This window comes from Populus alba, chromosome 12, assembly GCF_005239225.2.
Source record: "Populus alba chromosome 12, ASM523922v2, whole genome shotgun sequence".
NCBI classification, from domain to species: Eukaryota; Viridiplantae; Streptophyta; class Magnoliopsida; order Malpighiales; family Salicaceae; genus Populus; species Populus alba.
Window position 1 is genome coordinate 11,090,441 of NC_133295.1, and position 17,073 is coordinate 11,107,513.

General features: G+C 32.8%; 1 protein-coding gene across 6 annotated transcripts; it reads right to left on the reverse strand.

Annotated features, from left to right (window-relative positions):
* Positions 1-4,132: 4,132 nt before the first annotated feature.
* On the reverse strand, positions 4,133-15,171 carry LOC118044775 (protein MICRORCHIDIA 6). Of its 6 annotated transcripts, none has more exons than XM_035053249.2 (21): positions 14,770-15,171; positions 14,122-14,457; positions 13,809-13,883; positions 13,677-13,711; positions 13,425-13,481; positions 12,542-12,620; positions 12,318-12,407; positions 12,162-12,237; positions 11,629-11,707; positions 10,980-11,114; positions 10,140-10,238; positions 9,936-10,037; positions 9,579-9,725; positions 8,946-9,038; positions 7,551-7,602; positions 7,323-7,434; positions 6,595-6,803; positions 6,360-6,460; positions 5,743-5,819; positions 5,014-5,056; positions 4,133-4,506 (listed from the first exon to the last, which is right to left on the reverse strand). In XM_035053249.2, exons 2-21 carry the CDS (start codon positions 14,453-14,455, stop codon positions 4,396-4,398), a joined length of 2,106 nt encoding a protein of 701 aa, XP_034909140.1. In that variant the 5' UTR covers positions 14,456-14,457; positions 14,770-15,171; the 3' UTR covers positions 4,133-4,395. The 6 variants fall into 6 exon arrangements, with proteins under 6 accessions (XP_034909140.1, XP_034909139.1, XP_034909138.1 ...); XM_035053248.2 differs by having other exon boundaries at positions 14,789-15,170; XM_035053247.2 differs by having other exon boundaries at positions 14,634-14,774.
* Between the last annotated feature and the right edge of the window lie 1,902 nt (positions 15,172-17,073).

Here is a 17,073-nt window from a genome sequence, read left to right on the forward strand (position 1 = left end):
TGACACCACTGAATCTATGACCCCAAAATCATGCACATTACTTGATAGTAAAAGCTGTAGAAAAGACAGTCAAAATAACTTCTACATTCTCAGCCAAGACATTTTTATTTGCAACTATAAATCCTACAAACTGACCAATCAATGTGGATGGATCTTTATTCTCCTCTTCATCATTTGCACTCTTCTTTGCATGAAGGTATGATGCAAATTCATTGATGAGGTTGACTAGACTAAAGATAAAAGTTGATAATCCATTTGTAGATTAGATTGTCATAGAATTTGCTTTATACCTTGGTGGTTGAAAAAATTTATATCCTTCTTTGTTCTCTCTCAAAAAATTTGATTTTAGTTCAGGATGAAGATCCTAACATCGATCAAATAAGTGTCCAATATTGGTGCAATGATTATATTTTAAATTGAGTCTTCTATCCTTTTACCCTTTCTCTTTAGAAGGTCTCCAATTGGATACAAATGCTCAAGCTTCAAATAAATTTGATTTGATGTTCAAGTTCATGACTTATTTTCGAGTGTCCTCCCATTGAATAGTCACGCAAATATTTGCAAAAGACAGTAATTTAAGAAGACAGTCTTTCAACTTTTGCTTTATTCATGCCTTTTATATTACAATATATCACACATATATAGAGATTACATGTATCACAGAAGCCTTAACAATATGTAATTAACAACTCATAAAAGTAAGAATAAATAAGAATAAATTCATATTAGATTCATCAGCCAATAAGTTTCATGTTGTGTATTCTAGCACTTGGATTTAAAATCTACGCACTCTCTAAGAATCCCGATTTTGAAATTAAATTTGTGAAAAAATAGATGAGAAATCATAGATTTTCACAGCACTCGGCTTGGCAAGACTCAAGGAATGAGGCGCAAAGCTGTAAAATGAAGGAGGTAGAGATGCATAAGAATGAATTGGAGGGATGATTTTAATCATATCAGTTTTGTTTTTTCAGCGTTTAAAAGGACAAATTAACTAGTTTTTTTCTTGAAAATTGTTGTCATATGCATTCATTTGATGGCTTCTCAGAAATGAAACAGTAATTTCTTTATTTGAATCTAACGATTGAATTATTTCAATTTACTGCCTAAGATCCAACAAAATGAGCTATAAACAATGAGAAGGTACATTATCAGAAGTTCACAACAATAGAGGATTATTGAAAATAATTTGGCTCACAAATTGTATGCTAATCTATAAGGTTTATGTATACCTTGCAATACAAGACCTCTTAGAAACTGCAAGAGTACCCATATATATATATATATATATATATATATATATATATATATATATATATCGGTAATTTCTTTTAAATCAATTTGTGCAAAATATGGCCGCTTTGCCCACAATGAGTCGCATGCGGATGGAAGTTTTTCGCACATATTTTGGATTTGAACCTCATTTCACAAAATCAAGGAAAAAAACAGAGAAAAAAAAATGCTCAAAATTAATCTCCCTTAAATGTCAATATCATGCATGGCCCTTCAAAAAAAAAAAAAAAAACGATCACCATACACACAGGTAGGTGGATAACCTTCCCATGTATAAAAGAAAACCAACATGATAAAAACTAGGAAGGAAGGAAGGAGAGAGAGAGAGAGAGAGAGAGAGAGAGGGTGGCGAGGAGGAAGAAAAGAAGAGGCTACGCAAAGGAGAGGGGTTTGGCAAGGTTTTATGCAGGGGTCTAAGTTTTTCTAGGGTTTCTGGGCAGCGGGCATATTCAAAGAAGGAAGGAAGGTGTTGGCGCAGGTGCCCTGATATTAAACAATTATTAATTTCCATGCAAGTTGCCGTTCTGCTCATCTCTTACAGTGCAACTTGCAAATAACAAGTGGGTGAGTTTCTAGACTCACAGCCCGCTAGTATGCCACTACCACGACTCAATTAAAAACTAACTTTGTAAATTTATTTAATAATTTAAAGTCTTAAATTAAAATAATTATTTTATATAACATCAAACCTTTAACTACCAGAGTTGGAAACGTGGCTGTGTTTCTAAAAAAAATTAAATTTTTTTTGTTAAAAATTTTTTTATATATGTTTTGAATCGTTTTGATATGCTAATTTTAAAAATAATTTTTAAAAAATAAAAAAATATTATTTTAATATATTTCAGCATGAAAAATACTTTAAAAAACAACCACAACCACACTCTCTAATAAATATTACAACTAATTCTAACTAACTTGTAAAATTAGCAACTTGATTTATAGAACCAACTAGTTTTAATAACATCATTTAAAAAAAAAAAAAAAAAAAACCACACTAATGAACCAAATGATATCTAAGCTATATGATTCAATTTTAACGCATGTACAACTCCTTGTAATTGTTGACTCAAGACCACATGAAACGGGACATAATTTAACAACCATATTGTAAATCACTAGTTTCTATGTTCAAGCTATACATTGTCGGAAGATCACAACTTTTCTAAATATAAAAAAGAATTCATGTTTCACGAAATTCTTTAGCATTATTATTAAACTTAAAAATACAGTTATTTTGAAAATTTTTGTTTATCAAGATAAATTTTTTTATTAATGTATCTTTTATTTACCTTAGTGAATACAAAGTTTTTAATTGAAATAATTGTTTTTGTGAAAAAAAAATATATTTTTTATAATTGTTAAATCAAGTTAATAAAAAATATCAAACTAGTATGTTTATACTTTATGCATGATTAAAAGGAAAAAAAAATCATAAATATAATTAAATCATTTTTAAAATCCATTTAAAAATTTTAAGAATAAAAAATGATTTGAATTGAATTTTTATGAATAATTTAATGTTAGTGTTATTATTTTTTCATATCAATTACATAATAACTGGGAAGCAAATTATTAAAATTGAACTTAAAATTTATAATAATATTGAAGAACTGTATTCAAACTAAAAAGTACATAAGTACATGAATAAAATCAAATTCTCCTTTGAGTGACTGAGTGACAAAAAAAGAAAAAGACATAAAAGTGCAAGGGCTAGCGCCTGGCCCACCAATAGCAAACTAGGCATGCGTGAGCCTAAATTTTTTTTAGTTTTTTTAATTAAAAAGAGGAACATGTCTTCCATGTTTTTTTTGAAAAAGAAAATGTCTTCTAGTTCTTAAAAACAATATTGTCATTTTCAACTATTGAACCTGTGATCTCTTAGGCACGGGAACGTGGTGTAAAAATTCAAATCGTGTTTTATAAAAATTAAATTTTTTTTAGTTTGTTTTATATTTTTTAATGTACTAATTTTAAAAATAATTTTTTAAAAAATAAAAAAATATTATTTTATGTATTTTAATATAAAAAATACTTTAAAAAACAACTATAACCACACTTTTAAACAAACTATTTAGATACACAAGCTAACCACTTAAGCTAAGACACAATATTAATTCACTATTTATATGATCAATAAAACACCATAAGAGTATAAATTCATTGTGCTGTTACGGAAAAAAACTGAAAAAGCAAGAAAATAAAAAAAATAACTGAAAAAATCAAACCATAAAAAAACCTGATTTTATAAGCTTGAAATTTAAAAAAAAAAAAAAAAAAAACTCAAACCGAACCAAACCAAAAAAAAAACTAGAAAAAAACCAAGCCAAACTAATTTTTGTTCAAAAAAACAAACCGAACTAAAACCAGTCGGTTTGAACTGGTTTCAGTTTGGTTTTGATTTTTTTTTTCAAATCAATTTAATTATATTTTTTATAAAAAATAAATCGAACCAAAGATGCTGCAGGTTAATATTAATTGCAGACACCCAATTTTCATTTTTTTAATCTCCAGAGATGCAATCACATGGATGTATTTGTTTTTCAGCGAATAAAAAGGGATGATTCTGGAATGCAATTACACAACCCTTTTCTTCTCCTGGCTCTACCATCACAACAAAAACCCACCAGAGAAAATTAAGAGAAACTATTGGTTCGTCGTATAATTTAGAAATTATTAACTAAAAAACATTTTTTATAAACTTATTTTCCTGCATTTGTTTCCCATAAATGTTTTTCTATAAAACATTTTCTTAATTCAGAGTGGAATAAGTTTCCCTCCTTGAACATTTTTTTCCTCTAAGAACTTTCCATTGCATAGATAATCGATGGCTGGCGTGTAAACATAGATAATAATTTTTACAGCTAATATATTGCAGGTCCATGGCTGGTGTGTAAACATAGATAATCGACTCGTACTCGAGCATAAATCGATTCCCATCAATGCATCAGCGTTGTTGATTCTCAATTAGCATCATGCATGTTCACGTCCACACTAAACATGCTGAGAATCCGATACACTGAGCTCCCTCCCTCTTTCCCAGAATATGATACAACAACAAAGGTGTTCTACGATAAGAGGGTTGAAAATAGTACCCAAAACATTCTACGTACGTCCATGCTCTTCCTCCTTAACCGTGTCTAATGATGTTAGTTCAACCATAAGCCGATCATACTCCTGTTGAACATCTCCTAGTTCCCTTCTTAGCTGCCTCACCTGCACGAATATGAACATCATCAGCTTGATATTTGATCAATCATCGAAACTTAACTCGTCATTTCGAACGCAAGAGAGCTTGTCCTCGAGTGTGATTTTGTTACTATTTTCTTGCATCTGTTTGGATGCCAAATGGGAATCAACAAAACTTGGTCGCACTTACTGGCAAGAGTTCAGGGTTTCTAGAATTGGCAGAATTCCACCACTTCAAAATAAGATCATTTTCTAGTGTATTGAACTCAAATCCCCTATTGTAGTTATTTAAAAAAATAAAATAAAGCCTTTCTAGAATGATGGAATTAAAAACACAAAGTACATGGTTATACCATTCCAGTGATTAATACAGAGGCAGCATACATGCATATATACTGAGATGAATACTTATGTGTGTAACATCTCCAATGGACTGCTATACACTTTCAAGCGTGATAAAGACGCTTATTAAATTTGAAAAAGAAGGAAAACATAGAATATGCATGTAATTATTAACTGTGGCGTATAAAATACCTTCAGATCAAGGTCTTCCCTCCTTTTCTCATGTTCCAAGCATCTGAAAAATAAAATAAACATGAGTAAATTTTCAAGGATGCCAAGCTTAAAACAATGCAAGTTCCTCCAATTACGGCCAAATGTTTACAGTCAGTCAACACAGAATTCTCCTGAACTGCATTTTGATGCTGTTCATCAAGTGCCAGTCTAATCTTTAACTTCACGACACTAGCTATCTCTAATCACAAAAGATCAATATACAAAACCCAATTGATATAGAACAGGGGGAAGAAAGAAGATAAAGGGTTGTAGAACTCCCTATCCTAGATGAATAAGTTTATCGAGGGAGAATAAAACCTGTAAAAGAGAGCTCCTCTGGAAGGGAGCTGAGGGATATAAAAGAAAACCCTGTAGAAAAGGCTAAGAATTGGCTAGAAAACCCTATAACAGAGGGTTGGACAAGTATTTAAAGAAAATACTTCTCAATTTCAATATAATTTCATCATAATTGATAGAATAGGGTGCTTGTATGGACACCAAGCAACCCTAGTAATAGTCTTCCATAAAAATAAATCCTATAAAACTTCAAAGATAATAGTAAAACTCTAAAAAAATAATTAATTATAAATCAGTAAATATAAATAACAATCCTTCATCCTACTCTGCATCACCAATTACTCACAGGATTAGCTCAACCTATACATTGAACAAAAACTGATGTACCGGGAATGTTATGATAATACTTACTTTGCATGAAGTTTCTTGTTTTCTTGAATCAAGTTCATAGTCTCCTTATCCATCAACTGATTCGCAGTACTTGAAGACTACAAAAGATTGCAGGCCAAATTAGCAACAGATTTCTTAGAAAAAATGACATGACAGGAAGCAAACAAATGAATAGATCAGAACAAGAAAATGAATTGCAAAAAGCACAGAGAAATCACCCATTTTGGTCAAGAAATAGAGAGCAAAAGCAAGCTATGTAATGAAAATAATCCCACAGTAAAGAAGCTGTCTTTTATGCGTGCGTGCGTGTTAAATTATCAGTTTAGAGTTTTTGCAGAAAAGCAACCTGAGAATCACCTCTCTGTCTTGAATGCTACTATACTAGAAATTTCTGGTTAGGGTACCATACTAACTATTGTTCTCCTACTTTCACCATAGACAATGAATTCAACATCAGAAGTAAGAAGCATGGAAGAGACAGATTTAGGCCTGGACACATATAGTTGTGATAGAAGAAGCATAGACCAAATAAAATTTGTGGGAGATGAATTAAGGTCAAGGCTTTCAAGGGAATTGGGTAATCTGCATGCACTGCTTCACTTCAATAAGATATTCAGATCCATGCTCCTTGCTCAGACCTGTATTTCCAAATTGTGAGCATCTGCCCTTGTCCCTGCCCGCCGTTTCATTCTTTCAACTTTGTTTAAATCACCATGCTCCTTCCTCTTTGATGATAGTCCTGTCCCAACAATAGGAATTTTTCCAAAGAAAGCTCCGAGATATGAACAAATTTATTTTAATCAAGCACATGGGAATAAAAGATAATTATCTAGCATTATTCAAGCACAACATTTTCATATTGAAAGGGTGTACCTGCAGCAGATGCTGCTTTCACACTAACAGAATGGTGATTTTGATTCAATGTGACAGGTTTTGTTTTGCCACCATTTGGCATACCAAGATTCAATGCGACATGTTTCATTTTACTACTATTTGGCATGCCAGGGGGTGAATCTTGTGGAGGCTCTATTGGTGGAAGCTTTTTCTTGACCTGGTAACCAATCAGTCCGCAGTGGTAATCCCTGACAAAAGTCAATAACCAGCATGACTTAAGTCATCGATAAATAAGAACATAAATTAGATGCTCACTGTAAGGGGCATTTGTCACAACTAAGAATCATTTCAATTAATCAATTAGTTGCACAGATCCAAAGCAAATAAGGGGCATTTTTCACCACAAGGAATCATTTCGATTTATCAATTAGGTGCACAGATCCCATGCAAATCCATTTAACAACAAATCAAGTAATCTATTTAGAAAAAGGGAAAAAGATTATGGAAGCTTGAGATTGTGCGATAATCTTTTTAGTAACTTTGAACAACCATAGACAGTGTTTGGACACATAGACAAGGCAATTTTTGGAAGTTGCAAAATAGAATTAGAAAAAACAAGTGAAGAGCCTCAGAAACAGCAACATGACAAAAACTTCCAAATTACTCAAAATAAAGGATTCTTTACTCAAAATAGAGAGCAACATGACGAAAACTTTCAAATTACTCAAAACAAAGAATTCTTTTTGAGTAGAAATTGAGAAGTGTACCAGTACTCCCATGTCATCTCCTTCAATCGACCTTCAAGCTTCTGAAACAGGGAAGTTCTCTCAAAATCTTGTTTGTTATGAGTGGGCTCAACAAAATTTGCTTCCAGAACACCTATGGAAGTAATACTAGATTAGTGTCAAGCATTAATTACAATTCTGAACAAAATTCACCTCAACACCATAGGAAAAGGGCAAAAAACTAGAAAGGATTTTTTAGAAGCTTCTCACCAACCACCCCTCTTCCCCTACTGTCTGCATAGCTCACAACAGGCCAAAATGGCTGCATTGCAAGAGAAAGAAGAGACCTCTCAGAAGTTTGCCATCATTTTCTTCAGAACAAAACTGAGCAAGATAAAGCTACCAATAAACCTTTTACATTACCAAGGTAAAAGAAATGGTAAGGCTCCATGCAAACTTTACTGTGAAGGTAAAGAACCACAGCAACACACAATCACATGGCATCTAAACTTCACAAAGAAGGCATCTAAACATTCTATGGAAATAAGGTGGTTTATTTTGGAGATGCATAGAAGGAAGTCAACAAGTAAGATTCTGTGGTCTTGCCCCCATGCTTAAATGGCTTTGCCAGCTATCCTAAACATTTCTATCAGGAAGAGTCCTTTCATAATTTGATATGATCTCACATCCACTTCTCATTTCTCATTATCTTTTGATGTTACAATAATTAGTCTGCTTTGGTAAAATTTTGTAATTCCATGAGCAATCTGTTTCCCATCATCTTTAGGTGTTGCAATAACTATTCTGATTTTGTACTAAAATGCAGAGCATGACACTATTCAACTGATTTCAATTTCTCAGATTATCCAATTCTCCATAACTAGATTCCTTATTAAATCTACTTAACAATTATTAAATAGTAGCGAAATTCCTACAAACTACTAAAAGTTTAGAATACTTGAAAATTAATTTCCAAAGTAGTCCTTCCTTACCCTTACTCTTTCCTGGTTCTAGACCTTAGATTTCAGAGTAACAAAGTAGCAAAAGCTCCATGAACTTCTATGACATCAACAATTAACATAACAATTTTGCTTCTGATACCTATCACTTTTCTTCAACAGTGGCAGTAATGATGACTATACGATATAGTCTTCTAAAAATTAAGTTTGGAAAGAATGATAAAAGTCAATGTGATTGAAACCTTGTTTAAACTTTACAATGATGGAACCTTCAATGTGCCACTCTTCTAGTTTTTCCTGTACAAAGTCCATTGTTTTAACTCCTTTATCTCAAAGTGATGACCATCTTGTTCCTTCCAAATTTATATTATTATTTAAAGCTGGCTTATAAGTAACCTAGCTATATTTCTTACTTAGTAAATTTTCCAATTGTTTAGTTTTTCTATTTCTATCTGCTTTGGGGCCTATAGATAGCACTCAAGTTATGTTATGATGCGATGGTTATTAAATAAAATAGTTTTCTAGAGAATTTGAATTTGTGTTTTTTTCAGTCATAAAATGGTTGTACTTCATAACAGCATTTATAAATATACACAATGGACTAAAGGGCCAAAACCAAGGAACAGTGCAAAATTCCAATGGGTCAATGGTTTGTTCTCATATCTGCCAATGCAAAGGTAAAACCTCCTAGTTAAAAGACACTTGCCAGAATAAGACGGTTCTTGTGGTAGATATTGAAACCATGGGCAGTGACATGGGGAGCTTCTTTTAAAAACCCAATTGTAGTTAAGACTTCAGCCTGCAAAATTTAACCAGGTAGGAACAGGAATTACAATCACTGAAAATCAGAATCATGTGCATTTTACAAAATAAGCATCAGATTAACATGCTAAACTTAGACAAGAAAGGCAGCAAGACACAAACTACTTTTACAAATGAGTATCGTAGTGACACTGGAAAACTTGGACAATGATGGGCAGTAAGATATGAAAAAAAATGTCGAGAGATATGCAGGAATAATATATTTGTCATGAATCTTAGCAGAACACACTAAGGCACAATAGAATCACACACGCACATGCACACATGGTTTTCTGAGATCCCATCTCCCACCAGAAGAGAGAGCAAGGGTGGCACTACCCACCAATATGATACTTGAACCTCCAGCAGTTGACTCATAGTTATAACAGAAACAACAAAAATTGTTGAGAGAACATCGTTAATATGGTCTGGTAGTTAAAACTAGATGCAACTTGAGAAATGAGACATTCAATCACTCAATATTTTTTTAATGCAATGCAGAGAGTAACTGAACAAGGAGAAAGTTTGCAAGTAATACCTCTTTACATCCACCAGTTTGAGGCCTGTACACAATGAATTCTTGAAATTTGAGATCAAGGACAAGATTACGATGCTCCACCAATTGCCCCCGCAGCACTATTGTGAAAGTTTCTGGTATTTTCAGGTACAATATGGACAAATAAGCCTGAGGAGCATAAGATATCAGACAGTGAAAATCATATTCATACATTCCTTAGATGTGATTGCACAGGAGCGAGCATGCATGAGTGAGTTATGATGTCTCCACCATGAACTTAGGTGGGGAGGCTTATCACAAAAAAGGAGGCACTGTCTATGAAATATTACCTCAACTGTAAACTTCCATGAAGAGACAGATAAAAAAAAAAGAACTTACACGGAGTGAATAATGTAATCGATTGGCAATATGTTGTTCATTGACTGTCCTCCAAGCAGGATTTGCCTGTACTTTTTTTACATCCCCACCAATACGAATATCCTGCAACCATGCCACAACAAAACAGCTAACTGGGAGTGATCGTAGTATATAATAAAGTTCAGAGGAGAAAACAACTACAAAGAGGCTGAAAGAAGTTCCAACCTCGGGATCTGTATCAAAGTCTAGCTCCACATTCCCATCATCACTGAACCACAAATTATAGATAATAACTTTCGTGCCATGCGATCCAATGTCATCAAACTGCAAATCAAATTGGAGTTATTTTAAGAAATGAGCTTGCAAGGGAGAAAGACAGTATCAACAAAGCATTTCCAAATTCTAGCTTTTATCTAGAATCATGGTGTATCTGGAAGTTTTGTACCATTTAGTAGTGTTTCACTTATTATGACTACAAAGATTAATTGAACTTTTTGAAAAGTTTTCAAGGTGCAGCTTGGTGCTTGTCGTTCTAATACTACTACCATCCAAATGTCATTGCAACAGCTAAACAAAAATTTCAGCTTCCAATTCTAGCAAAATTGTGGCAGAAAATATGTCTGGCCTACTCATAACACCCCCAGCTCAACATTGAGCAACCATGAGAATTTTCTCTATTCTATTGCCCTACGTCACATTCTTTCTGAATTTATGTGCAGTATCTATTGAAAATGGAACAATCACTTAAACAAACACTTCAAGATGTATCCACTTTTGTACCATTTGATTTTTAACCCAACTCTAAAAAGAAGGGAAGGTAATTTTGGGGCAAAAATAGCAGTTAGATTTTTACATGCCTGTACAAATGTACCTCTGTGTTAAATAGCTCAGAAGTTGTATAGGAGTAAAATGAACCATCAGGATATCATTACTAAACTTAAAGAAAGACTATTGTGTAATTAGCTACATCAACTTGTAAAACAAATCTATACACATATGAAGGAGCTACATAAAATGCAATGAATGATGGCAAATAGAGGAAAAGATATACGATAAAAAATTTACTTGTTTCAGCAGCTCAGCTTCTGTTGAATAGGGAGACCATCGCAATAGCATGGAAAGGTTAGACATAAAGTATTCTTTATCATACCGATGTGAAATTTCCATGTTACCAGTACTTGTGTTAAGCTCATAATCCACCTGCATATAGAAACAAGTTCTTAAAATAGACTCCAGAAATACAAACTTGTAAACAAAAATGGAAAGCAGGGATAAAACATAGAAGCAGCAGTTTGCCACACGTCTTGGAAACCAAAAGGTCAACAGCTAAGTCAGCTATATAATAACAGGATTTAAGATCTGTGGTTCACTAGAATCTGCTGAGGTCTGACCCAAGAGCCTAATATTTGGGATCATATAACCTCATCCCTTAAAATCCCACAATTTTTTTGGGATCTTCTCATTCCTTTGGATGAAAATAACCTTCGTGATGTTGCATTATCAAATCAGGATACCATCCAAAAGACTAATAAGCAGAACCTCAACTCAAGCTGTTGTGGCATGCGTGTGGTACACTACATTTACATGCTATAGAAAGCAACAAAATGCCGTCTAAAAAATTGCAATTATTAACTTTCCAAAAAACAATTCCCAAAATAGAAGAAAATCAGAAAGAAATTCAGCTAACATAATTAAGTGGGGAAGTGAAACTCACCATTGGCACCACTATTCTGTCGTGCCCTGTTTGTGTCAGAAATGTATAAGAGAGGAGACCAATGCTTTGTGTCATTACCCTGCTCATTATATAAACTAATAAGAAAACAAGATTGAATGGGTAATTACATATTACACAATATTAGAAAACAAAAGGAGCAAGGTTTATTCTTTTTCCTTTTCTTTTCTTTTTGACCTGAGACTGTTCTTTATCTTTTTCTTTTTCTTTTTGACCTGATATCTGTTCTTTATGTATGCAGTGAAATCATGCGTAATTTGGCTCACCTGTTACTGTCATCTATACAGTTTCACCATCAAAGATAGGGAAGAAACAATTGTGATGGCAGAGGTAAGAAATATGTTGAAGATTAATAAATGAACTAGGAAATCATCGAATGTTTTTGCACGCATATTTGAAAATATATAACTAGCCAGCAGTGGCTATCAATTCACTTGTACATGGTTTGTACAAGAATTGTAAACATTTAAATTCAGATGAACAAGTCAGTGAAAGTTTTAGAATCATAATCAAACCTATCACCCAAGTGGCAGCTGAAGACAATAACATCTGCCCCAAGTCTCATGGTGCTGGTCTTGAAGCCATTACCATCTGAAAGGACCACAGCTCAAGCAATAAATATGGAAGGAAATAATCATAGAATTCAGTAAAAGCACAGACAAGTTCTGTACATTGTCCAATTGCTGCTTTGGACTTTTTATCGGAAAATCCAAAACTCATGCATCGCCGGATTGCTTCAGGATCCATTCCACCACCATTATCTAGTCATATAGTACCAACATGCAAAGACCAAAATCAGGAAGTATTCAGTTTATTTTCAAGATAAATATTTCATCAACAAAGACTACAAAACAGCATTGACAACAAGTCTTTATGTTTGACAAGATAAACACACCTTGAATTACCAATGCTGGACTTTGATCTCTTGGATTTAAGGTTTTATCTACAATTACAAAAGTGGCCCCGTTTTGGATCTATCAAGTGAAAAAAAAAAAGGATATGAAAACTGAAATTCACAGCTTGAAGATGTCACCCTATGATAACAGAAATAAATGGTGAAGAGATCCTAACACATTAGGGTGACCATGGCATATATTTGATAGCAATAGACATAAGAAAGGCTATTAGTGAAATAAAAGCTGATTTGCCTTAGGATTAGCACTTAACAGACCCACATGCGTTTTTCCAAAGAAGAAAGCACAAAGGAGCACAGGTATCAAGACTTGTGCTGTCATAACATCATCCAAAATGTGTCAAGAACCAAGCATCACATTGAATCAGAAAATGGACAAAGTCAATAGGTAAACTACATTGTTATCATTCACATGTATAAGTTTAATTAATGAATTAAAAATAAAATCCATACACATCCACCTAATAAAAGTGGAATTATTTAGCCTATGAACATACAATGAGATTAAATTAATATGTGGTCTTTTCCTTTTAAATTAGTAGTTTTAAGTAAATTATTTTAGAAAAAATTATGATTGATGTGATGAGATTTTCATAAACTTTAGATTCAGCTTGCTAAGGTTGAGAAATGGTAAAAGTTCTATAAATAGTGGTTTAAGCATTCAAATGTCAACTGAGAAGTTATTCACTTTTCTTATCGCTTATTTTTGGGGATGCACACGTGCACATGCACATACATGTGTGTGTGTTAAAGCAGGCAGTAATCTCTTGTCACATTTTGGAAAAACCATTAGAAATGAAAAATTGTACAACCTGCTATTAACATCAACCAAAAAAAATTACAACCTCCAGGTTAAGCAGATCACCTGGACAGGTGTCCCAACCAGTTCCCTGATATGCACATCTTGTCTGGGTTTCAGACACTGCTCTGTCCAGTCAAGAGAACATCTAAGCAAGAACATACAAGTGTGACGACATGACATGTACAGGCTTATAGGCCCACTAACAATGATCTCAAAAACACCACACCACATTATTTTGTACTTTCAACAATAGACTACATGATAATCAAACTTGTATAAGCCAGTTAAAAAAGAAAAAGAAAACTGGCTACTTACCTCATCAACTGCATTGTCAATCAGTTCTGCTATGGCTGCAAACATGAAAAGGTAGTTAGATGCAAACTCTACTCTTAAATTCATCATCACCAAAGTACAGGTGGAATAGAATACTGTATTAGCTGGACATACCACCAAAAGCCCACTTATGAGAAGTGGCATTTGAATGAAGAAACATGGGGTGGACATGGAGATAACTCTTGCCATCTGTTATACCATAAAGAAAATTAAAAGGAGCAACTTGGAGAATGGCTTATCGAGTACAAACACACACTGAAAAGAGATACTTCAGCGAATTGCAAAAGATTCTACCATCCAACTTATAAGAGAAAACAAGGAGTAAAGCAACACCACAACATATATGATAGATTGCACAACAAAGTAGAGATTTTCAATAATAAGTGACAGTCATGAAATTAAGATGAAAGAATTGATAGCTGCATACTTTGAAGTGTGGTCTCGGAATTGAGCCCGTCATCATAATTCCCAGCTTTCCAAAATTGACGACAAAGTGGTGCTGGACATATTGTAGATGCAAAAGAAATGCCACTGTCATCCACTGGAGGCTGCCCTTGCTCCAATACAATTGAATTACTCTGGCCAGTACTTAAGGCATTCAAGCTTCTAGTTTCTTCAGATTCTTGTCTTTTAGATTGAGTGCCAGACTTCCGAACCTCTGCTTGTTGGGCCTTACGGCGGTTTTCCTCTTGCACTCCTTCCCCAACATATCCTTTCTCCAACTTAATAGCTTTCAAATCAACCTTTTCCAAGCCCACCATCACTGCAAAGTGAACAATGCTTCATCTCAAACAAATAAATAAATAATTGAGCAGATTATGCTACTACGGAAAACTCTCAGAACAAAGAAAGTTGAAAACATGCTGCAGCAGTATAATCAGAATAATATGAACATGGGAAGACATCAAGTAACGCCAATATTGACGGAGAAAACCTTACTAAGCCCAGGACTGCAATTCAACTAGTAGTTGTCTAGTGAGTGTTGGGAGATGAATTTTCAAAATATAACAAGTTCCTTTGACAATAACTTCTTTGATGTCAACAAATTGAGACAAGGAGGAGGATAGAGATAGACCAAAAATGAGGGTTCTCACAGTAAGTTCCTTTTTCTCCCTTTGTAGATCTACTCGTTCTTTTTCTGCTGACACCAGATTTGGCGACTCCCCTGAGGGTTCTCGCTTCCTTCCCTTCTCATCTTCCCCCCCACCTTTTCAGGTTGGGTTTCAGTCTTAAGAATGTAGATTTCTGTGTCGACTGCGCTGCGGAGGTGGTTGACGGATGGTGGCGGGAGTGGCTGTTTGTTGGTTGCAGGTGGTCCGGAATTTAGTATGTGTTTTTGGGTCTGCTTCGATGTTTGCTGTTAGTAAATGGAAATGGAAGGATGGTTTGGTTTAGTTTGATGTGAACCAAACTGCAAAGTTGGTTTATAAATTTTATTATTTTTCTATTTAAGTGTTTGATTAAAGATTTTCCAAACTCTTACAGGAGAAAAAAGAAAGTAGAGCTACACAAACTCCTGAGACCCTTTCCTTTTGTAGAAATGCAAGTTGAAACTCCATTATTAAGTGTGTTTGTTTTTCTGAGTAATTTTTATGGTTGTAGTTTTAAAAAAATGTGGTTTATTAGATTTAGATATATGTTTAGTAAAAATTATGATTGAGGTTTATGTGTAATAAAAAAATAAGTATAAAATATTTAGTAATTTTATGGTTGTGATTGCTTTTCAAAATACTTTTATATTTAAAAATGCATTAAAATAATATATTTTTATTTTAAAAAAATTATTTTTAATATCAGTTCATCATAATGATCTAAACTACTAAAAAAATTTTAATTTGAAGTAAGGAAAAAAGATAAAAAATTATTAACTTTTTTCAAAAGTGTTTTTAAAATACAAAAACAAACTATGTTTTACGAAACGTAGTTAAAAAAACATGTAAAAACTGCTTCACAAAAACTATGTTTCAAACTCATTTTTTTAGCAGACTCCATAATATAAAACATAATTTTTGTGGTTATCAAACACCTTATTATGTTTTTTGCACTACAAACACAAAAATAAGTACAAAACAAACTTACTGGAAAGGACTTGAAGGACCAAAATGAATTCATACACTCAGATATCCTTTTTATAATCTAATTAAAGAAAAAGTACAACTTATTATTTTTGTAATTTAATTATTGCATTTTTTTTATTTTAATCTCTTAATTTAATTAGCTTTTGAATTTATATGTTTAAATTTTAATATTAAGAGGTGGAGGGGCGACTCACGACTGAAGTCATTCGATCATTGTTATTTAAATGATTTACCCGTGGTGGGTGATTCAAGTGCTAATTTGTTATTAGATAAAAAAAAAATGGTTTGGTGATATTAACTCAAATATTAAAAAGAATAAAAAAAAAATAGAAAATAGAGAAGAGAAAATCAAAGATTAAGAATAAAAAAGGTTTAGTGAGCATAACAATAATCAAATAAGAATAAAAAATAAAAAAAATGCAATAAAGATATTCTTAGATGGTGTAGAATATTCTTAGAATAAGAACTAAAAATATTCTTAGATGGGCCTACAAATAAAGGAGATGGTTTTTTTTTTTTTTTTTAGAAAAGGCAATTGCAAGAACAAAATTATAGCCATCAGACTAGTTAATAAGATGAACAGCATATTAAGGAACACTTTAAGACATTGTAGCTTTTCCACACTTTTTAACTTTTCTTATTATTATTATTATATTATTCTATTATATTATAACATATCCTAAAAATACTATAGCTGTCTTTTTTTTCGTTATTTTTCTTCTAATAATTTTTTTTTATTTAATTATTAGATTTTCATGACACGGATCCCGAGTTTGATGGGTTAACCTGATTTTGAGAGTTAATCCGGAATTGTTTTTTCTTTTTAATTAATTTTTTTCATTTAATTTAGTTTGTTAATATTAAATTTTTTTCTATTTAATTATCAAATTTTCATAATACATATATCGGGCTTGACGGGTTTACTTGGTTTGACAGGTTAACCCAGTTAATTCTGGGTAAACCCGTCAATTTTTTTTTCTATTTAGTTATCAAACTTTTATGACGCGGATCCCAGGTTTGACCGGTTAACCTGATTTGAAGGGTTAACCCAGTTAATTCAGATTTTTTTCTTTTTCTTCATTAGTTTTTTTCTTCATATTGGTTTTTTCTTTTTAATTAATCTATTTAATTATCACACGTTTATGACACAATCTTATAGCCAGATCCACATCCAATGCTCTTGGGTTCGGTATTGCAGCCAGACTCACTTAAACTTAGGTCATGTAAGTTTAATATTATTATTAATTTATAAATATTACTCTTGGATCAAACGTTGTAGTCAAACCTAAGACTCTTGGGTA

What these genes read in the sequence shown, in the direction of transcription:
- LOC118044775 (XM_035053247.2), bottom strand. An exon ending in TTCCGAGACCACACTTCAAA is followed by an intron (nt 13,884 to 14,121) that starts GTATGCAGCTAT and finishes ATGGTATAACAG; the next exon opens with ATGGCAAGAGTTATCTCCAT. An exon ending in ACTTTGATACAGATCCCGAG is followed by an intron (nt 10,038 to 10,139) that starts GTTGGAACTTCT and finishes GCATGGTTGCAG; the next exon opens with GATATTCGTATTGGTGGGGA.